The sequence below is a fragment of the Perognathus longimembris genome, chromosome 5, assembly GCF_023159225.1.
Source record: "Perognathus longimembris pacificus isolate PPM17 chromosome 5, ASM2315922v1, whole genome shotgun sequence".
NCBI classification, from domain to species: Eukaryota; Metazoa; Chordata; class Mammalia; order Rodentia; family Heteromyidae; genus Perognathus; species Perognathus longimembris.
The window spans coordinates 67030301-67058097 of record NC_063165.1 but is presented as its reverse complement, the minus strand read 5'-3'; the positions used below and the strand labels follow the sequence as shown (position 1 = coordinate 67058097).

The following is a 27797-nucleotide window of genomic DNA, read 5'->3' as shown; positions in this document are numbered from 1 at the left end:
TTGTATTTTAGTGAGTTTATACTGAGCCAAGAAGTTTGGGGAAGAAAGTACTCCACATACTTTAGATTCAAGCTTCATTCTTTATTCCCTCAGTTTGAATGATCACAATAGCCCATGTGACCTGAAAAAACATATAAACTAGTATAAACTTGCTACTGGTACCTTAGGAGAGCCCAAGGGGGAAGTTCGGCTGAGTGTGTTGTTATTAAACGTCACAGTCCCATCTCCCCACTCCAGACCCATCCCTGCTTCACAGCAGGGTCTGGTTCAGATGTCTTGTTCACTCAGGCAGTCATTGTCGAGAACATGGAACTTTTTAAAGGAAAAGACCTACAAAAGACAGTAACCTCACTTCTATAGGTTCAAAAATAGTATCAGAAAATTGCTTGGATAAAATCTATTTCATTCTGGATTTATTTGCTCATCTGTTTACCATTCATCTTCTTAATGAGTACATTAGGCAAATTAACTAATAATGACGCGGTCCTGTGGACCCTCTACCATAGGCTTTCCATCAGTCTAGCAGTCATTTTTTTACTTGTACAAATGAAGGGTAAAATGAACCCAGAAGGAACAAGAGAGGATTCAAGATAGGCCTGCATTACATGTTCTCTAATGTGCAGTCAAAGGTGAAATTGTGGAGACATTGAATGGAGAAGGGAACTGCAGGTAAGAGCTTCAGGTCATGTAGCAGATGGCGTTAAGGCTGGGAGATGAACGAGCGTCAGGGTGGTTCATTAAGCTTGCTCTTGCTCTCTCTTTTGTTTATGACAGAACGTGAGTTTGGAATTAGGCACAGTTCTCAGAAATACACAGAGAGAAATTATTCAGCTCATTAAAATGCTAATCAGAACTTTTGTCTCTTCTGCCTAAGACCTGTTCTTTTCCCTTATTAATGTAACAGTGTTATATTATGCAGGCTGGGGTGGTCTGTGTAGTCAGCATGCAGTGAGCTGATTTAGAAATGTCCTTTATCCATCACTCTTTGACATGAATTTTTCTAATTTTGTCTTCTCTCCTTTACTTTCCAGATCGCCTGATGAACCAATTAATAGACCGTATGTATTTTTAAGTACATTATCCTACAATTTTCATTAGTCTAGGAGACATTGTTCTGTTCTGGGCATGTGCAGCCTTTTCCTGGGTGGGAATGATTCTTCCTTTGAAGACTGAGTAAGCAGCAGATGTCAACCCATGGAGATACTGATTCCGTAGTCATTATGGCTCAGGTCAGGGACTTTGAGCATGAGAAGGGTCGTCCCAGGATTTACTGTTTATGATTATCTGGCCTGAAATAATTTATTGACCTTCTGTGAGCCTCAGTTTTCTCATGTGTGAATGGAGGAGAATTTCTTCTTTGGGGGTAGGTCAATATTTAGGTGATTCAAAACACCCAATAAAATAACACTTTCTGCCAGGTGCTTGCGGCTCATGCCTGTAACCCCAGCTGCTCAAGAGGCTGAGATCTGAGAATCATGATTTGAAGCTAGCCTGCAAAGGAAAGTTTGGGAGAGTCTTATCTCTAATTAACTCCTAAAATGCCAGATGTAGAGTGGTGCTTCAAGTGATAGAGTAACAAGCTTAAGTGAAAAAGCTAACAGTACCCAGGCCCTGAGTTCAAGCCCCAGTACTAGCACAACCCTCCTCAAAAGCAAACAACATTTTCTTGGTAGTAAGTGAATAAGGGGATGAAGAAAGACCAAGGCAGAAGTAAGGAGTTGACTTATTTCACATGGAAAGAGCTTTTGTGCTCTTACAGCCTCAGATATTGACGAGTCTTCAGTGATGCAGCTGGCCGAGATGGGCTTCCCTCTAGAAGCGTGTCGGAAGGCCGTGTACTTCACTGGAAACATGGGAGCTGAAGTGGCTTTCAACTGGATCATTGTTCACATGGAAGAGCCGGGTAGGTGTAAGAACTAGGGAATGGCTTAGCAATCCCCAGCAATACTAAGCTTTGGGCCTCCCATGCTCCCCATGGATATGTCCCCAGAAAAGAATCATTTTTCACTTCACAATATGCTATAGTAGTGGACAGGTCATAATCTTTGTTTTTCTTCTACTTTTGTTTTTGTAAATTTTACTTAGTTAATAACTAATTAATTTGTGTTGTACTGGGCTTAAACTCAGGGCCATATGCTGTTGCTTAGCTTTTTCACTCAAGACTTCCATGCGAGTGGCTCCTCCATGTCTGGGTTTTTGTTGCTTAATTGGAAATAATAGTCTCAGGACTTTTCTGCCTGGGCTGGCTTCAAACCATGATTCTCAGGTCTCAGCCTCCTGAGTAGCTGAGTAGTTAGAATTGTAAGTGTGAGCTACTGGCACTTGGTCTCTTCTTCTTTTAAATTACAACTTTGAAAAGAAATAATTCACCCCCTTAAAAATATATCATTCCGGGGCTGGGGATATGGCCTAGTGACAAGAGTGCTTGCCTCGTATACATGAGGCCCTGGGTTCGATTCCCCAGCACCACATATACAGAAAACGGCCAGAAGTGGCGCTGTGGCTCAAGTGGCAGAGTGCTAGCCTTGAGCAAAAAGAAGCCAGGGACAGTGCTCAGGCCCTGAGTCCAAGCCCCGGGACTGGCTAAAAAAAAAAAAAAAAAAGATGTTAGATTTCTAGTTAAGTTGATGAAGACTTGAAATTGAAACATGCAGGAATAAATTTAAATCTTTTAGATAGCCCTTTCTTTTGTCTACTTCATAAGGTGTAATTCATCTATCCACCCATTTAAAGTGTACATTCCACAATTATATAGTACATTTACAGCTATATAGCTGTTACCAACGTATAATTTTATTATTATTATTTATTTTTTTTTTTGGCCAGTCCTGGAGCTTGGACTCAGAGCCTGAGCACTGTCCCTGGCTTCTTTTTGCTCAAGGCTAGCACTCTGCCACTTGAGCCACAGCGCCACCTCTGGCCGTTTTCTATATACGTGGTGCTGGGGAATCGAACCCAGGGCTTCATGTATACGAGACAAGCACTCTACCACTAGGCCTTATTCCCAGCCCACCAACGTATAATTTTAGAACATTTGTTTTCACTCCAAAAAAATCCTCTCCACTCTGGCAGCCACTTCCCATTCCCTCTCTAGCTCTTCTCGGCCACTGAAAATCTCCAATCTATTTTCTGTATCTCTTATAATTGTTAAAAATTTGTCTGTTTGGGCATTTCATATGAATGGAATCATATGCGCGCGCGCGCGCGTGTGTTTGTGTGTGTGTGTGTTTGCCAGTCTTGAGGTATAAACTCACAGCCTTTAGGTTTATGCTTATGCTGGCCTGGACCATGGTTCTCCTATCTGTGCTTCCTAAATAGTTGAGCAGACAGGTGTACCCATGTCCAGCTTTATTCGTTGACAAAGTGATCTTAGGAAAAATCCTGGACTGGCCTTGAGCAGCTGTCCTCCTCATCCTTGTCTCTCAAGTAGCAGCTGTTAAAAATATGAGCCACTGTATTTGGCTATTTCATTCCTACTTATGGCAGAATAATGTTCTATTATATGTACAGACATTTTTATTTATAATTTTATCAGTTGATAAGCATTTAGATTCTTTCCACTTTAAAAAAATTATAGTGCTGTGATAAGTATTTTCGTGTGTGTGTGTGTACCAATACCGGATTTGAACTCAGGGTCCCAAGCTCTCATTTGCCTTATATGCTTACAGCTGGCAATGCAGCACTTGAGCAATGTCTCTAGCATGTGCAAAAATGTTGCATATATATATATATATATATATATATTTACTTTTCATTTCTTTTGGGAGGAATTGCCATGTAATGTATTAGCTTTTTGAGGAACCATTTTGTATTCCCAGAAAGAGGGCTCCAGTTTCTGGATATGAGTCCCTTACTAGATAGATGATGTACACTTTTTTGTCATTCTGCTGTCTTTTCACTTTTTTTTAAATATTGAGATTTGAACTTAGGGCTTTGTATTTTCCAGGCAGGTGTTGTACCACTTGAGCTATGCCCTATCTTATTTATTTAGCCTGTACTGAGGCTTGAACTCAGGACGTAGGTGCTGTCCCTGAGCCTCTTTGTGCTCAAGGCTAGCACTCTACCACTTGAACCACAGTGCCACTTCTGGCTTTTTCTCAGTAGTTTATTGAAGATAAGAGTCTCTCAGACTTTCCTACCTGGGCTGGCTTTGAACTATGATCCTTAGATCTTAGCCTCCTGAGTAGCTAGAATTACAGGCATGAGCCAGGCATGAGTGCTTGGCTGCTTTGGTTATTTTTTGAAGTGTCTCACTTTGTGCAGATTAGCCTGGATCACTTGGTATTTATACTTCCTGTGTAGCTCAAATGACAGGTGCAAGCCACTCTGCCCAGCTTTTTACTGGTTGAGATGAGGTCTTGCAGAGTTTTTTCCCAAGCTGGTCTCAAACTATGATTCTCTTGATCTTACCCTCCTGAGTAGCTAGAATTGCAGGCATGAGTGACCAGCTTGTCTTTTTGGTTTTTAGTTTTACTTTTTTTTTTTATTGTCAAAGTAATGTACAGAGGGGTTACAGTCACATACATAAGGCAGTGAGTGCATTTCTTATCAAACTTTTTACTTCCTACTTCCTTTTTCACACGCACACACACACACACACACACACACACACAAACACACACATATTTGCTAGTCTTGGGGCTTGAACTCAGGGCCTGAGCACTGTCCCTGGCTTCTTTTTGCTCAAGGCTAGTACTCTACCACTTGAGCCACAGCACCACTTCTGGCTTTTTCTATATACGTGGTGCTGAGGAATTGAACCCAGGGCTTCATGCATGCTAGGCAAGCACTCCGCCATTAAGCCACATTCCCAGCCCTCATATATATATATATATATTTTATTAATCTTTTCCCTTTATTGTCAAAGTGTGGCACAGAAGGGTTACAGATTCATATGTAAGGCAGTGAGTACATTTCTTGTTCAACTTGTTGCCTCCTCACTCATTTTTCCCCCTCCCCCTTTCCCAGTTTGTCTTTTCACATTCCTGGTAATATAATTTGAAGTATATACTTTGGAAATTTTGATGAAGTTCAGTTTGTCTATGTTTTTGCAGTCACTGGTGCAGTTTATATTACGTCTAAGAAACCTTTATTTCTGTTTTCTTTTTTCTGTTTCTTTTTTGCATTATTGGAGATTGAACTCAGGGACTTCTGCTTGCTAGGCAGGTATTCTACCACTTGAGCCACTTTAGTCCTTCTATGTTTTCTTTGAAAAGTTTTATAGCTTTGGCTCCTACATTTAAGCCAATGAGCCATTTTGCGTTAATTTTGTTTGTGGTGTGAGGTATAAGTTTATTTTTTCTATTGGGATGGCTGCTTGTTCTAGCACCATTTAATGAGAAAATTGTCCCTTTCTTACCGACTGGTCATGTCACTAATCATAGATATATGCATAGGCTAATTCTGAACTTCAAATTTTATTAAATTATTTGTATTATTTATGCTCATCTCATATAATTTTGTAATTTCTTGCTTCTTAACTTTAAAGCATTGTCAGTTGCTTTAATTAAAAGACAACCTATTGGCAACAACAAAAACAGTTTGGGTGTGATCATTTTCAGATTTTGCGGAACCACTGACGATGCCTGGTTATGGAGGAGCAGCGTCTGCTGGAGCCTCTGTGTTTGGTGCTACTGCATTGGATAACCAACCTCCAGAGGAAATTGTAGCTATCATTACCTCCATGGGATTCCACCGGAATCAGGCTGTGCAGGCACTAAAAGCAACGGTAAGCCCAAAGGCTGTGTGTATGCACCACTCTTAGTGGAGTAGATTTGTGCTTCTGTTAGTAGCAAGATGTGAGACTTCTCACATCCATTCACCACTTTGAATCAATCTGTAACCAATACTATACCCTACCTTGAGTCATAAAGATTTATTTACAGATAGTATGTGTAAAGCTAAACTAAATGGAGGAAATGATACAGTGAATTATGATGACGATGCAACTGGGCAGCATAACAAAACTACAGGAAAACCCTCCTCATCTTAAATGCTTGTTAACAGGCCTCATGAATTTGATTAGCAACTTGCTATGTCAGACATAAGATTTTGTGTCAATAAGAGAGTGGAAAATATTTTTCTGATATGGAGACCTGATATGGAGAAGTGTTTTATAGCAAGTCTCATAGAAGACTTGAAATTCTCTGCACTGATATTTACATCTATCTTTCCTACCTACCTATCTATCTAGATCTATATATGTGTGTGTATATATATAGATAGATATCTATCTCTATATGTATATATTGTATATCAGGAATTAGATATAGATATCTAGCTGTCTGTATCTATATGGATATATGGTATATCAGGAATATCCTGATAAGAGTGAGGGGAATATGGAACTAGAGGGTAGGTAAAATCTTCTTGCAGTATAAATACCTATTTAGGGAAAATACTTTCATTTTAAATAAAACATCTTTTTTTCCCTTGCCACATCATAATTCACTTTTTGTGTGTGCTGATACTGGGACTTGAACTCATTGCCCCTTAGCTTTTTTCACCACTTGTACCACACCTCTAGTTCTGGCCTTTGTTCTGTTTAATTAGAGATAATAGTCTTGTGGACTTTGCTGCCTGGGATAACTTTAAACCACAATTCTCAGATTTCAGCCTTTTAAAGTAGTGAGCCACCCACACCTGGCTTCCGAATCCATTTTCGAGTGGATGTCTGCTTCCAGGTCCTGTTGCCTGTCCTGGCTGGGTGCCTGATGCAATCTGTGCCTGAGGCCACCCTGCCTTTTGACTGGCTGTGAAAATGTGCCTGAAACACTCTATTTCCCTTTCAAATGCTCAAAAAAAGAGTCTCAACTAAATTTTATTTCACTTAGGACACTTTCTTGTGCTTCTGCTTACTTGGTTTGCCTGTTTCATTGCAGCTGCTGACTGTGTCTAAACAAATGTTTAGCTTGCCAGTGACAGCACACACTGGGGAAGATGGGAATGCTTTCATGGTGAATTGGGTTGAACTGTGTGTGGTTCAGTGGAAGGAGTCACTAACCAAGTCATTAATCTCATCTCTACTGCAATCTAGCCATTCTCCCAACATTTTGGGGAAGAAGGCATGAACAGTACCCACACTGGCACCGCTCTATCTTGTGTTTCTCCAGAAAATACAGTTGGCAGAGAAGATGATTTGTTCAATTACTGTGGAGACAGAGGGGGCCATACTTAGACAAATGCTGTTCCTAGTCCCTTTGTCATTCTGCACTCATCATCATCAGTATCAGCCGCAGAGATGCTGAGCTAAGACATATTGGGGCTTTGGAATGTCCATCTACTGCTCAGAAGTGCTTTCTGGTGAATCCAATTACAGCCCTGGATGCACCTCTTATGCAAGAGGCAGAACTTCTGACTCAGAGGCACTTAGATGAATGAATTCAGGCCTTCTGCCCTCTTCTTGGCATCTGGTTCAAATAGTCAGGATATAACGAGACCCAGGGGAACTGCATGTGTCATAAAACTGTTTTATTTTATTAGAATAATAACCTGGAAAGAGCACTGGATTGGATCTTTAGCCACCCTGAGTTTGAAGAGGACAGTGACTTTGTGATTGAGATGGAGAATAATGCCAATGCTAACATCATTTCTGAGGCTAAGCCCGAAGGACCTAGAGTCAAGGATGGATCTGGAAGTAAGTTCTTGCTTTAGACACTTCTCAGCATCATGACTGCATTCCATTTATGCCCTTCCCCTCACCCATACATATCCAAGTTCTGTCTTCATTAAAAGTCAGCACAGTGTGCATTTTGCCACTTTGCCTAGGCTACAGTGTGTTGATAAAGTCTCAGAGTTGTATCACATAGGGTGTGTGTGTGTGTGTGTGTGTGTGTGTGTGTGTGTGTGTGTGTGTGTGTGTTTAATTCCAGTTTCAACTTTGACCATTCCTTTGAGGTATGATTTCTTCATGGTCCAATGGAAGCTTTTGTTAATAATACTGTGTTTATTTTATGTGTGATACTTTTAAACAGTGGACAAGTGGTCTCATGTCCTTGTCTGTATCATTACTAATGCCAGCTACTGGTAATTCCCTGAAGGGTTTTCAGGATGTGCCAGTACTGGGGCTTAAATTTCTCAGGGCCTGGATACTTTCCCATAGCTTTTTCCCTCAAGGCTGGTGCTCTACCACTTGAGCTACAGCTCCACCTCCAGCTTTTTGGTGGTTAATTGTAGATAAGAGTCTCACAGACTTTTCTGCCAGGGCTGGCTTCAAACCTGGATCCTCAGATTTCAGCTTCCCAAGTAGCTAGGACTACAGGCCTCAGCCATTAGTGCCCAGTGATGTCCAGCTCTTTAGCTGGCGTTTCATTTGTCCTGGAATCATATCCCAGCATGCCACATTTTCTGTACCCCTGTTACACCCTGGACCACTCAGTAGTCACCACCTTTCATCTAGCCTGTCTCCAGGCTTTTGCTCTGATAAATCACCAACATTGCACCCTAAAATTCTTATCACTCTTCAGAACATAGCCATAGATTCCATTTCTCCACACTGTTTTTCCAGTTTCTATTATGATCATAATTCGTCTGTGCTCAACTCATATGCTAGGACTAATTATACAAATATTAAAATATATCCATTTAAAATACTTCCATATTTAATTCTCCCAGTAACCCCATGAATTAGACACCATTATCATTTCCATTTTACAGGTGAAGACACTGAGATAGAGAAGGGTAAGTAGTCTGTTAAGTTCTCATAGACTGTGGATGAGTAGAGCCAGATTTTCAACCCAGGCAGTCCACCTGTGCCTACAGCCACTCTAATGTATTGTTTGCTTTGCTGTTGTTAAGGCACATCAAATTGACCTTGCAGTGAAAGTATTTATGAACCTTCCTGTACCTCCTGTTTTACTGGGAGCTTGTGGAGGACAGCTGGGATTTTATGAACCTTGTGGTGTCTAACACAGAGAGTAGTGAGAAAATAATAATTGGCTTTATCTAAATTTATATTGCCAATATTTATTCCTGTGAACATAGAACTTCAAATATTCTCATTAATGGTCTTACAAGACTTAGCAGACTTAGGCTCTCTCTAGAGCTAGAGAGAGAAGGGGGGAGGTAGAAGCAAGGTTTTTGTTTTTAAAAAACATAAAATAGGAATTTATTCACTGAAACTGTTTCATCTCAACTGAGGAAGAAAAGGATAAGATGTTGTTTTCCCAACTTTCATATTCATCTGAAAGATCTTACATTACATTTCAGAAATCACTAGTTTGCCTAAAATATTAGGGATTGTAACGGCAAAGTTCCTCAATAATTCATGAGCAGATCTATTATGCACTCCATTTCCATCCGTTCACTGCTGCATTGACTTTTCCATAATGGACTTTTCTTCAGAGAATCCTTCTCTCAGAAGGAATACGCCACGAGACATGCTCCTTAGAGGTGGCCAGGGTAAAAGCTGCACTGGGTGGAGGATCTCATCATGAGGGTTTCTGTTCTTCTGATGGCACGTGGAAGCTCTGACCACTTAATGATAAAGAACAGAGCTTCCCTGCACCACAGTTGATCAGCAGACACTGCTGGATTCATGCTTTGGTGATGCTTTCACGCATCCTTTAAGGCACTCTGGGTCCAACTGCAGGTTGTAGGTGAGAGTGGGGAAGGTGGATTAGGAGATAAGTTATGCAAAACCACACCTAAGATATTCAGGACACAGAGACAGCAGGAGGTAAAAAGATTAATTACAAAAAAGAAACAGAAAAACAAAGACTGTCCGAATTTCACAAATACATTTTGAATCTTGTTTTATAGAAGGGCATTTTTTTTTCAACTAGTTTCCCCAGCACTGGTTTGGCTCACAAATAACTGATAGAATTAAGTGAATGCTAGGATAGAGGTCTCCAAGGTGGATGTTTCTGCCTCCACTTAGTGCTGTATGATGGCAGTATGCTATTGTGTTCAAAAGAAAAGAAAAACATAATTTCTAGTATGTTGTCCCTTTAACAGTCGAACTGTATGTTACTTGCAGCTTTCTTTTTCTTTTTAACATACTAACATTTATACTATTTATTTTTCTTACGATTAAAAGGATATATAAAAGATATATATGTATTTATTTATTTACTTATTTTTTCCCCAGTCCTGGGCCTTGGACTCAGAGCCTGAGCACTGTCCCTGGCTTCTTTTTGCTCAAGGCTAACACTCTGCCACTTGAGCCACAGCGCCATTCCTGGCCTTTTTGTATATGTTTGGTGTTGAGGAACTGAACCCAGGGCTTCATGTATACCAGGCAAGCACTCTTGCCACTAGGCTATATTCCCAGCCCCAAAGGATATATATTTATTTTAGCAACTTGAGAAAATGTACATATATGGAGAGGATATTAGAAATTATAATTCTGCTACTCAGCTATAACCAGTTTTAATGTTTTGTGTGTATTCTTTAGAGCTCTCTATACATATATAAGAATGAAGAAAAATGTATAAATTTATAGGCTTGTAACTTATTTTTCACATTCTCTTTTATAACTAATTTTCCCCTTAACTCTGAGTATTCATATTTGTAAATATAAACCTACCTGTATTATTAAACATATGTTAGTAATGTTCTGTTAAGAAAATGTACCATCATATACACAATGGAATTTTATGCCTCTATCAGAAAGAATGACATTGTTCCATTTGTAAGGAAATGGAAGGACTTGGAAAAAGTTATACTAAGTGAAGTGAGCCAGACCCAAAGAAACAGGGACTCTGTGGTCTCCCTTATTGGGAATAATTAGTACAGGTTTAGGCAAGTCATAGCAGAGCATCACAAGACCCAATAGCTATACCCTTATGAACACATAAGATGATGCTAAGTGAAATGAACTCCATGTTTTGGAAACAATTGTTATATCACAGTTGTAACTACTTTCAACGTCCTATGAGTATATGTAGCTTCTATTATTGATGATGTTCTTGTATCACATTCCTGTGGTTGTACCTACACTATCTTTTTTTTTTTTTTTTTGCCAGTCCTAGGCCGTGAGCTCAGGGCCTGAGCACTGTCCCTGGCTTCTTTTTTGCTCAAGGCTAGCACTCTGCCACTTGAGCCACAGCGCCACTTCTGGCCATTTTCTGTATATGTGGTGCTGGGGAATCGAACCCAGGGCCTCATGTATATGAGGCAGGCACTCTTGCCACTAGGCCATATCCCCAGCCCTACCTACACTATCTTTGTAATCTTATCTGAGTATATTGGAAACCGTGTTTACTGGTATTGGAAGTAGGAAATTCAAAGGGAATACCAAATTTGAGAGACACAGGGTAAAAAAAGAGAAACAACTACAAAAGCAATACTTGCAAAACTGTTTGGTGTAAGTGAACTGAACACCTGGGGGGGGAAGGGAAAGGAGGGGAGGGAGGGGGGTATGAGGGACAAGGTAACAAACAGTACAAGAAATGTATCCAATGCCTAACGTATGAAACTGTAACCTCTCTGTACATCAGTTTGATAATAAAAATTTGAAAAAAAAAAGAAAAAGAAAATGTACCATAATTTATATACTTAATTTTAGGCTAACTAGGTATTTAAATAAGGGGTTTGAATAATGAAATGTTTCCACATTCATTTAACAGCAATGACTTTAAATGATTTTTATTACTCTATGTTAATTGCATGAAGAAATTTCTCTGTGGCATTTCCATACACACATATATTTTGATCAAAATCACCTCCCTCTATTACTTTTTCTTGACCTCACTCCCTCGTTTTCTAAACAACTTTAATGTATTTCATTATGCTGTTTTCATATGTGCATGTGAAATAGTATGATCATATTAGTTTTTTTAAAGAATGAATTTGGTTCACAGCACTACAACAAATACCCAATTTAATCCCTATCTAGGTAATTAACATTAATTCAACATTTCACATCTTTTTCTTTATTAAAAATAATGTATAATAAGCAGCATTAGATCGTCTTTATTCTTTCTTCAGGGCAAGTTTCTGTGTGAAGTTTTTGAGTGACATCTGCATGTTTCTCAGGTTTTCATGCAACTTGCCCTCCCACGCCCCTCTGTGCACTTGTTGGCTGTGTTCGTGACTCCTCCGCCTCTCTCACAGCAGTTTTGCTAGGCTCAGCATTTTTCATATTTCTCATCTTTATTATCTAACTGGTTTTCTTGTGCTAATGAACATCTCAATTCCTTTGGCTATTTTCCAGTGTTTATTGAGATTTTGTGTGTTTCTTAAGTGATTTATAGGAGAGTTTTATGTAGTGTAGATGAGTCTGGGAATAGCTTCACAGTACTGAGGTTTTCTAGCCAGAGACATGATAGGTTTCTCCTTTGACTCAGCCTTTGCCTCTTCCCACCTCCATACAGCTATATGGTTTTCATTATGAACTCTCTTTGAGTTTCCATTTTAGATATGTCTCTGAAGTTTACATTTTCTTCCTTATATATGTGTTATGTTTCACTCATTTTGTTTTTGAAGTTGTTATTGCATTTTATAAAGTTATTGACCTTGCATTAAGCTATTCATAGAGGTTTGATCTGAATTACATTAAATGTACAGGTTAGTCTGGACAGATGTGTAATCTGTTAGGTAAGTTGTTTAAAATTCCCAAGCCATTGCTTTCTATTATTTTTTTGGTTGGGGAATTGACTGTTTAACTTGGGGATACCAAATACCATTAAGGCATAAATTCCATTAGGGGTTAAAGATAGTACCATTGAAATATAAAAGTAATTGTTCTACTTGTGTCAAAACAAGCCAAGTTGAAGCAACCTATTCTGGGTTTCTGTTGTGAGAGATCTACACCTAACTTGTCTAAGCAAAATGGGGTGATAGGTTGATAGGTTGTCTTATAAAAGCTGGCAAGTCTTGGAATAGGACTTGATTTCAGGCATCTTTGCTTCAAGATGAAAGCCCTTCTATCTGATGGAGCCCAGGAGCCTGCTTCCTCTGGGCAGCTTCTGTTACAGGAGACGAGCTCTTTGGCTTAAAGGAAATAAAAATAAAACCAAACATTTGGCTAAGGAGCAGACAGGCATCGGCACTGACCACAGAGGAGACCAGATTGCTCCCCCAACAAAGTAGAGACAGGGTTTTATGAACTTGCTGGAATTGGCTATTGGACATCACCATGTTGTCTGAAGGATGTCAGTCCCCTAAGCTGCTATAGCTGCTGTGAGAGCAACGAGGTTGGATAGAAGAAAACTTGTAATAAGCTAAGAGTCCATGATTTTATGTGCCTTCTGTTCTCCTCTGGTGGTCCCTAACTGTCTCAGTGCTGCTCTCAGACAAGCCCTACCTAGTAAGTTATTGGATGGCCACAAGTACCAGGGTTATAATGACACAGTGTTAGGAAAGGCCCTGAGAGTCAGAGACACTATCTTATGCTGTGTCCTCTCACTCACCGAGGTAGATGCACTCAGACCTGGGTTGTCAACCCTACACTGGGAATCTGAGGGTGAAGATTCTTTCCTTCATAGCAGGTGAGCCAGAAGGGAAAGGTGAGCTAGAAGGGAAAGCACTACTTCAATGTGGGCTGGACCAACAGAATCAACTTCACCTGAAAACTTGCTAGAACTACAAATTATTGGGCCCCACTTCAGACCTGCTGAATTTGGGACTGAGAAAGACCCTGTAATCAGTACTCTTACAGGTCCTCCGGGTGATTCTGACAACTTATATTTGAGAACCACACCTTTAAATTATTATCACTGTATGAAGGGGACCATGGTTATTAGAGCCTCAGCATACCAGATCTGATGAACCCCAGGTCTGCTAACCAGCAGTGAAAATACTCAGATATCTGTGTGAACCAGAAAAATGTGATTACAACCAGGATAGAGATTCAAAATCACTTTTTATCAGATTCTCCTTTTAGAGAAAAACATTAATTTAAAGTTGCCTCAGGCTAAGTTTCCCTCATCATAATATTTGAAATCTGAAATGCTTTAAACTTGAAAACTAGTGTGCTGACCTGAGGCCACAAGTGGAAAATTCCATAGCTGACATAATAGGATGAGTTGTAATGCAAACACAGGCACATCTAGAAGTATTGCATGAAATTACCTTCTGCCTCTTGTGTGGGAGGCATGATGAAACATATCTTATTCTGTATGTAGAAGTATGAAACACAGGAAAACTCAGCAATTTGAAACATTTCTGATCCTAAGCATTTGGATAAGGGGTAATTAACGAGAAAGTAATGTTAATGCATGAAACTCTTTAACACTTGATGAAGTAGTCGCTGTCATTGTTTGTAGTTTTTGTTTTTCCAGTGCTTACAGGTAGACTCCCACCTTATAGGTAGTTATATGAGAAGTGGTGACAGAGTAGGTGAATTTTTAGGTCATAGCTAGCTAGGGTCCTTCTTCTCTACCAGATAAAAGTTGTGGGTAGGTTCTCCCAGTATTCTGGGTCTTGGCAGATTGTGTCAGCAGTAGTGGCATTTGGCAGTAGGCAGGGACAGCTGGCCCTGTAGCTCCACAGCTTCTATACCCCAGGACCAGACCAAGGCCTTTGACAGTCAGGGCTGCTCACAGGCTTCTCTGCTTCAGGGTTCATGCTTAAGGTATGGGTATGTCACAGCTCTCCTGGTTTGAATTTGAAAATTTGGCAGCCTGCTCCAACCACAATGCAACTTTTTTCCACCTCCCAGGCCTGATTGGTTTTGATTGACCTCAAGCTGCTAATGATCCAGTTGCTAGGGTAGGCCCTGGTCCACCATTAGCCACTGCCATGCCTGCTGAGTATTCCCACTGTAACAGGAACTGCTTGTTGGTTTTGCTGCTACCCCGTCACTGCTACTTTGTCAAGTACCAGCCTAGCTGCTCTCTTCATCTAAGGGGAGCATAGCTGGCCACTGGACCTAATATTGCAACACCATGGGCAGCATAGAAGTGTCTCCTAGCTGCTCACCAAGTAAGTTGAGCAGCCTGATTATGTAGCCAGAGAGTGTGAGCAGGGTGTCTGCACTAGTGATAGCAGTCCCCTCACGAAAAGGTGGATGGTGTGCACCAGTCATGGTGCAAGCATGGCAGTTCCTTATACAAATGGCAGCTGTGGCCAGGTGCTAGTGGCTTGTAATCCTAGCTACTCAGGAGGCTGAGATCTGAGGACTGCAGTTCAAAGCCAGCTCAGGCAGTAAGGTGCATGAAACTCTTATCTCCAGTTAACTACCAAAAGCTGAAACTGGAGCCATGGCTTAAGTAGTAGAGCACCAGCCTAAAGTGAATAAGCTAAGGGCCAGCACCAAGGTACTGAGTTCAAGCCTTAAGTCTGCCCAAAATAACGGCAAACCCAAAGTGAAGGGTTGTGTGAATAGGTTACAGGTCTTCTGCTGGGTCACCCAAGGAAGGGATGTTGCTTCTTAGACCCGAGTGGAAGTGACTACAGGATCTCCTGGGGTTTATTGAGGATTTGGTGGCCGAAAAAAGTGTGGCAGAATCTGTTTGCTAGGAGAGGGTTCTTTGGAGTTGGAGTACTGCTTTGGGTTCCAAATAACCTTGAACAAAAACAGTCCAGCTACTTGACGGGCAGGCCTTCCCTCAAGCAGTGAGGCCCTGGAGAAGGGTCTAACAGCTATGGGGTAAGTAGTCAACTTGTCCCAGACTTCATCTTGAAAGGAAATGGACTTCATGTAGAAAGAAAGCACTGACTTTCAAAAGGGTGTGGACAAGCAAGGTTTGTAAGTAACAGTACTTTAACATTCGTTAAGTGTTCTAACAGTGCTGAAGTCCTGTCCCAGCATCTTAGGGAGAGATGGGTCCCTATTATGTGTTTCTGAACCAGGAAGGAACTTGAGTCTGTCTTAGATGGAACCTATGTCCTTTCTGCTTTTTTCCTTATTTCATGTGAGTTGTTGTGTCCCATGTGTTGTATTGGGATGGATATAAAATTTGTCTTTCCTAAAGCTATTTATTGTTGTGTCCTACACATTTTAGGCTCAGCATTTGACTATTGAATTTTGAAAAGATTTTTAACAGTGGAAAATCAAAGCCTTTGCCCTGACCTCTCTGGATTCCTACAAATTGCAAACTTATTTCTGTTTCCTTATCACACTAATGAGTATTTAATTTTTTCCAAAGAATTCACTGATTGCCAGTGTAATTAACATGCAATTAGCTGTGATTACTCAAAACCTACTTTGGTTCCTTCAGCCGTGTTGCAGTAGCGGTACAGCTCATTGGCAGTTCTGTAGTAAGGTGGTACAGACAGGTTCTTTTTGCTTAGTGCTGGGGTCTTCAGAAAGCTGAACTTCCTGAGGAATGATACCCAGAATAGTTCCTGGGAGCTGGAAGTGCTATTCCCAGGAAGTTGAGCCCAGTGGTCTACTTGAAAGCCACATCAGTTTCCTGATTCTAGTTCTCATCCCACTTTAGCACTTGTTGCAATTCCTGGTGGTTCTGTTTTGTTTTCTGTTTTCCGTTGTTGCTATTGAAAGTTGATAGGAAGTTAATTTCTGGAGTAATCTAATTCATACTTAAGTATGAATGACTGAAAACTCTTATATTTGGAGGAAGTGTTTGATATTTGGAGGTTGAAACAGCATAACATATAGATTGATGATTATTAGCTGGTTGCAGTTTGAGGAGACAGTTGTAGTCTAAGGTCTACAGTTGCATTAAGTGGTGTGAATTATGACTTTTTGTGAGCTGTTGTTCAGATGGTTTCGTTAGCACACTCTGAGGGTGGAAGTTGTAGCCCTCTACTGTTCACTGGGCTTGTGCACAGTCTCATGTGAAGGTGAGGCCATAGGTGAGTAAAAACTTCTGGCTGGGAGACAATAGAAATGAAATGGAGCCTTAATGATCTGAGAGAAGAGAAGAGCTCAACCTCTGGGAGAATGGAGAAGCCCCAAGTAGAAGAAATCAGAGTAAGAAAGAGTTAGCAAGCTTTCTGTTCAAGTGGGGGGAGGGGGTTGGTAGGGAGAGCTAAAGTCCAGAAATTTTTATTTTTTACCAGACCTGGGCATATCTTAAAAGGTGTTTTCTTCCTGGTGCAAACATTCCTGCTAATGGTGTGGATATATTAGGAAGTTCTGGATTTATCCCTTTTTTTGGTAGCCTGTTTTGTCAACCTATTACATGTGTGGGTGTCTGAGCAATGGTGCATTGTTGTGATCGTGGCTTCTAGTGAGAAGTGCTCACTAAATACTCTGTGGAATTGCTCAAGTCATTGTTTTGAGGAACAGTTGCTGCGGGGGGGGGGGGCGTGGAAATCCTGGAATATTGTGTTCTCTCTTCATTTTTTAAAGAGCCATAGAGGTCAGCTCAGTGTCTGCATCAATTTCATGTAGAATTGTTCCAGAAGACCTTATAAAACCCACCGAAGTTAAGAAAAGGCTTCAGACTTTACTACTTAGTGAGGAAGAGGTCGAATCTTTTAGCCCTTATTGAGGAAGAGGTAGAATCTTTTAGCACTTAGTGAGGAAGAGGTTGAATCTTTTAGCTCTTAGTGAGGAAGAGGTCGAATCTTTTAGCACTTAGTGAGGAAGAGGTAGAATCTTTTAGCCTTTAGTGAGGAAGAGGTCAAATTCTTTAGCTCAGCGAGGAAGAGGTAGAGTCTTTTAACATCAAAGGAAGATTCCTGGGTTACTGTTTTGAAAAATAAGTGCCAACCGTAATAACTGTCACACATGCCTCTTTATACTTGGTGTCTGATTCCTAACTTTGGATTTTATTTTTTTATCTGGTATGATAGCAACAGAGAAACTTCACTAATGATGGGAAAGGCCATTTTCTCTGATTAATTTCTAGTTAAATAGTTTTAAGAATTTTAATAGTTGATACCAAAATTTATACTGTAGTAAGTAGTTCTTTTTTTAATTAAATTTTATTGACAAGGTGATGTACAGAGGGGGTACTGTTACATAATAAGGTAGTGAATACATTTCTTGTCATATTTGTTACACATTCTCTCATTTTTCTTTCCCTTTGCTAGTTCAGATAAGCATATATACAATATCCAGTGTACCAAAATCATATACAGTGACCACGGGGGGTATGCCAAAAGAAATTCACCTAGTACATTAAATGTAACTACAACAATAAAATCCTCCTGTTTCCATCTCTTGGAGTTCATTTTGCTTAGCCTCATCTTATATAATCATATGTACAAAGCTGTTGAGCTATTGTGAGCCTCTGATAGGTCTATCCTAGTTTAGTAGCTACTTTCAAAATAGATAAATACACATATATGTGCAACTATGTAAGCTGGGTGCCAGTGGCTCATGCTTGTAATCTTAGCTACTCAGGAGGCTGAGATTTGAGGATTGCAGTTCAAAGCCAGACTAGACAGGAAGATCCAAGAGACTCTTTTCTCCAATAAACTACTCATAAAAGCTGGACGTGGTGCTGTGGCTTAAGCGTTAGAGCACTTGCCTTGAGCACAAAGAGGCTCAGGGACAGCACCCAGGCCCTGAGTTCAAGCAAAACAAAAAACAGTGTGTATATATGCACATATATACACACATACATATATACATACATATAGTGCAAAGCCCCACACTTACAGCTTATCTGACACTTAATATAAAAAAATGACTTGCTTTCCCCAAAAGACTAGGAACAACACAAGAATGCTCTCTCTTGCCACCATGATTAAACATTGTACATGAGATTCTGACCAATGCAGTTAGGCAGAAAAAGAAACGAAAGACATCTGGATTTATCAGGGAATAAGTAAAATTATTTTTATAGATGACATGATTTTACATATAGAAAATCCTACATCTACTGATTGACTTAGAATTAATAACCGAGTACAACATGGTGGTAGGAAGCAAGATCAACATACATTTATCACTGGTTTTGTTTCTTTGAGGCAGTCTTGCTGTGTATCTCAAACTGGCCTTGAGCTTGTGATTCTTCTGCCTAGGCCTCCCAAATGCTGGGATTACAGGCATGTGTTATCATACCTGGCCAATTTTTACACAATATGTGAACAGTGCACATTCTGGAAATGAAATTATAATACCAATATCCTTTACTCTCAGGAGCCTGGGTAAGATCACCCACAGAGAAAACATAACAGAATACAGGGAAAAGAAACTTCTCAAATCCAAGCCAAAGGTCAGCAACCGTCAAAGGTTAGGGAATTGAAGAAATGCTAACAAAGCAGCCAAATCTGGCTGGCTACGTGACTTGTGTCCTGGGACAAGTACTTGGGGAAGGAAGGAGAATCTGATTATCAGTGTATGGTACTGTTGAAGGGTAAAGGAATAAGTTGAAGATCTGGGATGCCTAGCTGAGTAAGTGAATGAGAATGGGTCAAACGCAAAGAGAAAAGGAATGGGAGAGAGGGTGAGCCGAAAGGTCTGTCCAAACCAATACTTTTTTTTTTTCAATTAAAACTAAATATTAGAAAAAATCCACAAGTTCATTTTTTCTTCTTGTATTCAGGTATCAACACTACTCACAAATTACTGTAGGAGTTTATAAGTGTTTTCTTTCTTTCTTTTTTTTTTTTTTTTTTGCCAGTCCTAGGCCTTGGACTCAGAGCCTGAGCACTGTCCCTGGCTTCTTTTTGCTCAAGGCTAGCACTCTGCCACTTGAGCCACAGCGCCACATCTGGCCATTTTCTACATATGTGGTGCTGGGGAATCGAACCCAGGGCTTCATGTATACCAGGCAAGCACTCTTGCCACTAGGCCATATTCCCAGCCTCTTTTCTTCTCATTTTTTGTGCTACCTAAGCATAATCTGTAACAGTTGGTTGAGTGAATTGGCCCTAATCCATGGTCATGGTTGTGTTGTGTGGGTCTAGACTTAATTAAAGGAACCTGAATTGATAACTGAAACCGATAACAGAACTGAAACTGATAACAGAGCGCTTGATGGTAGGAGACATTTGTTAGAGAATAAACACCAACCATACTAATAGACTATATATATCCTTGTTCAGGAAACATGAGACCTGAAATTTGATCTCACCTAGGTTATAATTATTGATAAGTCAGACATTCTGTGTGAACCCTTATAATTCTCTAAGGTATTTTAGGGTATTATTTTTTACCCTGCCACTGTGGAGCTTGAATTCAGGGCCTACAACCATTTAAAGCCTACCTCCGTTTCTGGTGTTTTGCTAGTTAATGTGAGATGAAAGTCTCTTGGATTTGTCTGTCCAGTCTGGCTTTGAACCTAGATCCTCAAATCTCAGCCTACTGAATAGGATTCCTGGCATGAACCAATAGCACCTGGCTGGGTATTTAAGTTTGAATTGCTTATGTAAGTTTCATGTAATCCTGTAAAGTACATGTAGGTTTTTTGAGGGGGAGGGTTCTATTTTTTTTTTTACCCTAATGTAGAAAGAAGCTCCTAGAAACAGTGTGTCTACCATCATGCTATCTGGAAGTTAATAGACCTGATCTACTGTTTTAGACCCACAAACTTGCCACCATATCAGGATGTGAGAATTTGAAACCTCCTTCCAGATTTGAATTTAACACCAGCTGTACTTTGATAGTTCATGTCCCACTTCTGTTACTATGAATTTGTAGGTGGGTTTGTGTGTGTGTGTGTGTGTGTGTGTGTGTGTGTGTGTGTGTGTGTTACCAACATAGAAAGGTAAACAGACTTCATCTTTCAATTTTAAATAGTCATTGGATTATACTATTGCTAGTTTATAATTCTGATCAGAAGCACTCTTGATTTCTAGAATGCCTATCAACTGAATTGTTTCCTCTTTCATAGTGTATGAATTATTTGCATTCATCAGCCACATGGGAACTTCTACGATGAGTGGGCATTATGTTTGCCATATCAAGAAGGAGGGAAGGTGAGTCTTTCAGAAGGTAAATGATAGCTATGGTTTATTGAACCACTACTTTAGCCAGCAACTCTTTTGGGTGCTTTGTATACTTACCTCTTTGTCTTATAGGGAGAGGTATCTTCTCAAAACCATCATAAACTTCTAGGCCCCAAGACTCAGAGAGCTATTTAGTTTGTCACTGGTTGGAAAATAGTTGGGTCAGAGCTGGTGTTCAAAGCCACTCTTAACCGTCATACCAAGACACCTTCTCAAATTCAAGTTCTGTCTCACAGTAGAATAAATGCATTTGGAACCACCAGAGGACTACAGGAGTTAGCCAATGAAACAAACAAAACTCCATGTTCTAGTGAACTTAAATTTTATATAAACAATTGTTTTGGTAGAGGTGTGTTTCAAATTTTGTATGTTCCAAATATTACATTGGGCACACTTATGCTAACAATTTTTTTTTTTTGGTGCTACTAGAGTTTGAATACAGGGCTTCATGCTTACTAGGCATGCATTCTACCTCTTGAACAATGCCTCCAGCAAAAAACTTGAGTTATTTTTTCAACTGTGATTTCTCTTTGTAGCTGGAATAATAAATATATACCACAGTGTGTGGTTTGTTTGTTTGAGATTGGCATTATTATTATTATTATTATTTTGCAAACATTTTGCCTGCATTGACCTCAAACCTCACTCAGTCTTCTTGGTCTTTGCCTCTCAAAATCTTGAGATTATGAGGACAAGTCTCTGTGTGGCTTTTGGTTGCTCATAGGAAATTTCAAGTTCATGGTCACCTGTGTTTTATCTGCCCACCTTAAACCTTCATTGTGTGGCTGAATTGGCAGCCTTGCAGTTGGCTTCTTGGCTTTTTGAGTAGAATCTTTTTGTTCAGCAAAGTGGGAAGGAGATGGTTCCAGCATGGACGGTTTCCCCTGTCCCCAGGTCCTTCTTCCTGGGAGCCTCTTCTGCAGTTCCTGCGTGAGGGTGGCATGGGGCACACCTGCTTCAGGCTGGTGTTCAGCTATGGGGATGCCAGAGCCGTGTATGAGCTTGGCTTCCTTCCCCTCCGGAGTTGTCCACTTTACTCAGGCTCAATTGTATTCTTTTTGTTTGTCTTGTTTTTTTCTTTTACTTTGTTTACGTAGTTGTATAAAGGGGTTTCGATTCAACATGTCCATTTTATGAGTATCATACACCTGGTGTAGTGTCACTTATTTCATGTTTTTTCCCTATCTCCCCCAATTCCACCCATCTTCTGAATTAAGATTTATCTCTTGATTTGGTTGGTATAATTATTGGATACAGCAACTTGTATTTGGCTTCTTTTTGTTGCACTGCATGATATTTCTTTTAAAGGTACTTTAAAAATGAACAGTGGCTTAAATTATAATTCAAAAAATGATGAGTAATGGTATCAAATTAGTGTGTAGTATGCAAACAGTGAAAGATCATTTATTCTGAAACCTAAAGATAACCACTGTCCACATTTTGATCTATTTTCTTTGTTTTATTAGTCTTCTTGGAGGAGAATGTACCTCTATGTACATGTAACAAATATGTATTTACAACTGTTCTAAAATTTTACAGTATGTTCAGGACACATAAACATTTTAAACCTGATCTTCATATTCTTTTGTGATTGATATTATGTTTTCACAAATACCTTACATTTTTCTTACTTCAGATATTCTTTGAAAAGATTTTAGTTCATTATAGACTTTAAGTTTTAGCTAGTTCTATACTTGAATTTATATAGACATTGTTGTGTAGAATTTTTTGCTCCATTTTTTAAGCTGTTCCTGAATTTCTACAAAAGGAATACATAATGTAAGGCTTAAAATATTTGGAGTACCCAGATATAGTTGCAAAATTAACTAACTGATTAATTAACATTTAAACTCAGGGCCTTGCATTGCTAGGCAAGGAGCTCAATTGCGTGACCAGCCCCCACAATCCCAGTTATGTTTTACGAACTGCTTTTTAATGGCGCTCAATCCAAAAGCAGCAATAATTTCTCATAAACATTCTATTTGTGAGTTTGGTTATCATAAACTGTGTTGATTAAGTTTGATTGCTTCATGTGATGCAGGAACTTCTCTCTGTAAATTATCCATCAACCGCTTATATCTTTTATTTTCAGATGGGTGATCTACAATGACCACAAAGTTTGTGCCTCTGAAAGGCCTCCTAAAGACCTGGGTTACATCTACTTTTACCGCAGGATACCAAGCTAAACCTCAGACACACGAATTGGCGAGCAGAAGCCATACACCTTTTTAGTTTGCTGAGAGAGAGAGAGAGAGAGAGAGAGAGAGAGAGAGTTGGAACAGATCGGAAGAATACATAGGGTATTTATAATTTAAATAGCACGCTCATTGGACTAGAACTGGAAACATTTCTGTTAGTGATGATACTCTACTGTAGATAGTTTTTTATAAATGTTCAAGGAGAGGGTCATAGAAACAAAGAAATTCACATTGCTGGTGTGATGTCTACCTTGAGCATATCAGAAATCATGGGGGGTGCGCCCACCCTCTGTATTGCTTTGAGGGTCAGAGGTAGTGGCCCTCAGAGAAATCAGTTCATGTGGCCAGTGATGAGGCCTCACCTCACAAAATAGAAAGCCTACTTTTGTTTCATAAAGAAAATTAGCTTCTAAGCTGGGCTTTATTTGTGGCATAGTTTTTTTCATTATGCACAGTAATTTCTGACCTGTCTATGTATAATAGGACATCCTCAATGAAAGATCCTTTGAATTTAAATCATTATCAAAATTCATAATACAATTGTGTGAATGTTTGTGTGAGTGAGTGTGAGTGTGTAACTTTGGTAGTTCACTAGAAAAATCTGGGATGGATTGATTTTTAAAGGCTAACTAGTTGATATGAAGCGAACCTGGAGAAGACGAGTAAATTAAATATTTCAACAAAACTCTAACTCAGGAGCAGTTTTAAAATTAGTTCCCTGCTTGGATTTTAAGGAGTGGAAAGCACTGAGTCACCCCATAGTGTGTGGCTCGCTGGGGTTTGTGTTACTTGGAGGATTAAGGCCAGATGCCCACAGCAGCTTAGTACTACACTTTGCCGAAGGTAGTTGGCTTCTCTCTTTCCCAGCAGCTGGCTCCCCAACACATCCAGTGTTTATGTTTAGGTAGAATAGTTAACCTTTTCAACTGAAGATGACATTCTACTACTTGAGCTCCATTGATCTTTTATTTGCATATCACACAACCCCCTGGAATCATGTTAAAATGATTTGGCCATCATTTTGTCTTATCTGCTCTCCTTGCTTCGATTTCTACATTTTTTTCTGCGATCATCTCTGCCCTGTTTTTGGCTTCTCACTTTCTGATTTATCCTGGAGCTTTTCTCCTGTCACCCACAGTATGATTTGGGGCTCTCTTAAGAATTTCAGATGTGAAAAAACTTTGATGACATTGTTAAAAATCATCCTTTCCATTTTGATTATTTGTATATTTCAGTTGCAACCTGGGATTAGATTGGTTTTAAATGTGATTTAAGAAAATGGAATGATAGTATTCTATAATTTTTCTTCCACTTTACAAAAATTCTAGCCTCTGAAGTTTCTATTTCAGATTATTCAAATGAAAAAAAAAAACAACAAAAACCACTTTATTGCTGTCTATTTAACATATATTGGTTTGGTTGAAGGATTTTTCCAGAAACTATAGTTGATGAAGCAGTACTCATTGGATGAAATAATGCAGACATATTGGATTAGGATGTGGTGAGTTCTGAACACTCAGGGTCCCAGCTGTGATAAGGGCCACTATTTCCCAGCTCATGTATGCCATGTGAGCAGGGGACACAGAGCCCAGAGACCTGGGTGCTACCCCTAATGGGCTGTGGACCTTGAGCCCCTCCCTCATCTCCCCATGCCTCACTCTACTCATCTGCACAGGGGTGTGTGGACGCCTCCCATCTCTTCCCGGTTTTGCTCTGAGGCTACAGTAAGAGCTGAGAGGATGAGCCTTTAGAGAGAAGGTCGGTGCCATGGTGGACCCCAGTAGAATGTAGTCCTGGCCATCTCTTCATTTGATGCTTTCTTCAATTTGGGAACAAATGAGATTGACAAAAGGAGGGAGCTCATGGTGTAGAATTCTCTATGACACTGTACCCACTGGTGTTGCCTTCTGGTGTTGCCTCAGAGAGCTTCAGGCAGTCTCACTTTGTCTTGGAAGTCCCTGACTCCTGTGGAGATCCGCACACTAAGCAGCCTTATGAAATCCAGTCCTCTGAGGGCTGAGTATCAGCAAATAACAAGTCCAAACATGTTTCAAAAATAGCTTCTTTTCAATGATGTAACAAAGCAAAGATCTTTTTCTGGGAAGAGAAGAAGTCCTGGGGAGGAGGGGATGAATTGAAATGTGAACATAGATAGCATGTGTATTTTGAACAAAAAACATTTTTATAACAAAATTTTGGAAAAATCAATGGTGTAAAACCTACATTTAAGATTAGGGGCTATAAATGATTTGATTTCACTAGGTAGGAAAAACAAATTTAGCCCTTTTGATGCCTAACTATATTGTAAGAAACCATATCATGGCTGCCTTTTTTCTGCCTCAAAAAACCAAGGGCTATTTCTACAAGGTGAAGTTTTCTATATGTGTTATTCTTTCTTTCAGATCAACAGTTGGGAAAAACTGGAGCAATCAATGGCTTTCTTTCTTGCTTAAAAATGTGTCTGTATGTGTCTCCTAATATAACGTGTATAGAGGAGGACTTCCTTGAAGATCTATCTGAAATGTACCAGCTAATTTGACATGTGTGGGGGTGAGCTTCCTGTGGTGGCACCTGGAGTAATGGCTGTTTTGTGTCAGTGTATCAGCCTATTAGGGGCCTTCTGTGTGAGGTGTGCTGTTATCACGTGAAACCCTCTGTATGTAGGTGTCTGTGGGAAAGACAGCTCTTTCTTCCTGTAAATATCTTTTCATATACATTGTGTAGATATCAAAGAAGGTACCTTTGGAAAATGTAATATATCAGTTTTTATTTTGTCCATTTGTCTGAAAATCCAAGTAATGAATCAGAAATCCAGTTTGGCTGAGATGGGAATTTTCTTTGAAAAGAAAAAAGAAGTATGCAGAAAAGACTATGAGGAGAATCATGTTTTAATCACATTTTATTTCAGTGTTACCTTGGTGTTTTGAAATTGACTAGCCTGTTTTCTTGAACCTGTAGGAGAATGTATCTGCCATTTCTCTGTTTCTCACTTTGGGCTCACTACATTATTTATTCCCCGCACCTGGGCCACAGTTTTACCTGTAGTTGTAAGGAGAACACCTCAGCTGTGCCCTCTGTGTTGGGGCTGTCACTTTATATTTCTTAGCTTCTTTGTTTGAAATGAATGGGTCAGATGAGCAAAGTGGTCCACACCTGTAATCCCAGCTAGGCAGAAGAGATTGGGAAGACTGAGGTTGGAGGCGCCTCTAGGCAAAAAGTTAGCATGATACCATTTTGAGAGATAAACTGGCTTCATGGTACATACTTATAATCTCAGCTGGTTGGAACAGATAGGCTGGCTAGGTAGTCTGAGGCCACCTTGGTCTAAAACTCAAGACTGTATATGAAAAAATAACCTGAAAGTGACAAGCGTTGAAGTATGGCTCAGGTGGTAGAGCACAATCCTAGTACTGACACATCAAAACAAAATAAAAATATTTAAGTAAGTTAGACCAGATAAACTCAGAAGTTCTTTCCTGCCCTGATATCCACTTCTGTTGTTTTTAAAAAAATTATTATTATTCCTGTGATTTTTTTTCAAGAACAAGACATATAAATTACAGGGCTTGTTGAGAGGTTTAGCTTATACACCCAGTGTGGGACTTGTGTCATTTTTGTGCCCTCACCCCATTTCTGTCCCTGCCCTACTTGTTTTGACTTTCTTTAGTAATCATCCTACTTTCTTCTCATACTTGAGATTTTCAGCTTTCCAGTCTACAAGGAAGTACTTTGCTACAGTTCCCCTCAAAACTAAACTCAAACCAAACTAAACATCCATTTAAAACACCCACATTCAAACTAAATAAAAACATCCATTGAAAACATCCTCTTGGAGCTGGATGCTGGTGGGTCATAATCCTATAATCCTAATAGGCTATAATCCTAACCCATAATAGGCTATAATCCTAGGTACTCAGGAGGCTGAGATCTGAGGATCATGGTTTGAAGCCAGCCTGGGCAGGAAACTCTGTGAGTCTCTTATCTCCAAAATACTACTCAAAAAGCTGGAAGTGGCATTGTGGCTCAAGTGGTAGAGCACTGGCCTTGGGCAAAAGAAGCTCAGGGTCAGGGCCCAGGCCCAGAGTTCAAGCCCAGGACTGGCAAACAAACAAACCAACCTCACCCTCTTGGAATAGCCTCAAAACTTCTTTAACTTAAATCTGTAACATTTTCAGAATATTTTAAAATTTGGATTCTGACATAGCTAATTAGGATCCCCAATTAAGTGCTGGCAAAGCTGTCTCTTCTTAAACGGACACTTTTGTCATCCTGTAGTTTGCAAAATCTCATCCCCAGTCCAAGATATCTGAGAGGAGCTGGCAGAGGATGGGGATTAGATGAAAAAATAATATTTTCCTTTTAGGTTAAAAAAATTCTAGGCGATAGGACATGATTCTGGTTCTTTCCCTATTGTATAAGACTACTGCCCCCGGGCAAATGGTCCTGAAACAGTGCACTGTGGATTCTCCAGCCTGCGCTGCTCTATGTGGAGACCACAAGTGACCACTTGGAATTTGGCCTCTCCAAACTGAGATTGTGCTATGCATATAACATACACACTCCCTCTCAAAGGCTTCACACCATAAAAGAACTACTTTTATCAAGGTTTATATTGATAATAGGTAACGTTGGATGGATTGATCAAATGAAATAAGGATCAAATTAATTTTATCATTTGTAATTTGTTTTTAATATGGTTACTGAAAAATTAAAAAAATAAAAAAAATGCAGCATGAAACAGCACTGCTCTGTGGCGTGAGGTAGGCAGAAGCCATGCAGTTATTTTCTTTATTGTTCCAGTACTGGGGCTTGAACTCAAGGCCTGGGTGCTGATCTTTAGCTTTTTCA

General features: G+C 39.8%; 1 protein-coding gene across 1 annotated transcript in view; it reads left to right on the top strand.

Moving 5' to 3' along the window:
- The window catches only part of Usp13 (ubiquitin specific peptidase 13), a 126051-nt gene extending 99155 nt beyond the window's left edge, over positions 1–26896 (top strand). Inside the window, 6 exon segments of the mRNA XM_048347066.1 lie at positions 1032–1058; positions 1760–1903; positions 5562–5728; positions 7483–7636; positions 20637–20721; positions 22844–26896. Of these exon segments, the coding sequence (XP_048203023.1) occupies positions 1032–1058; positions 1760–1903; positions 5562–5728; positions 7483–7636; positions 20637–20721; positions 22844–22937 (671 nt within the window). The 3' untranslated portion in view covers positions 22938–26896.
- The last annotated feature ends 901 nt before the right edge of the window (positions 26897–27797 follow it).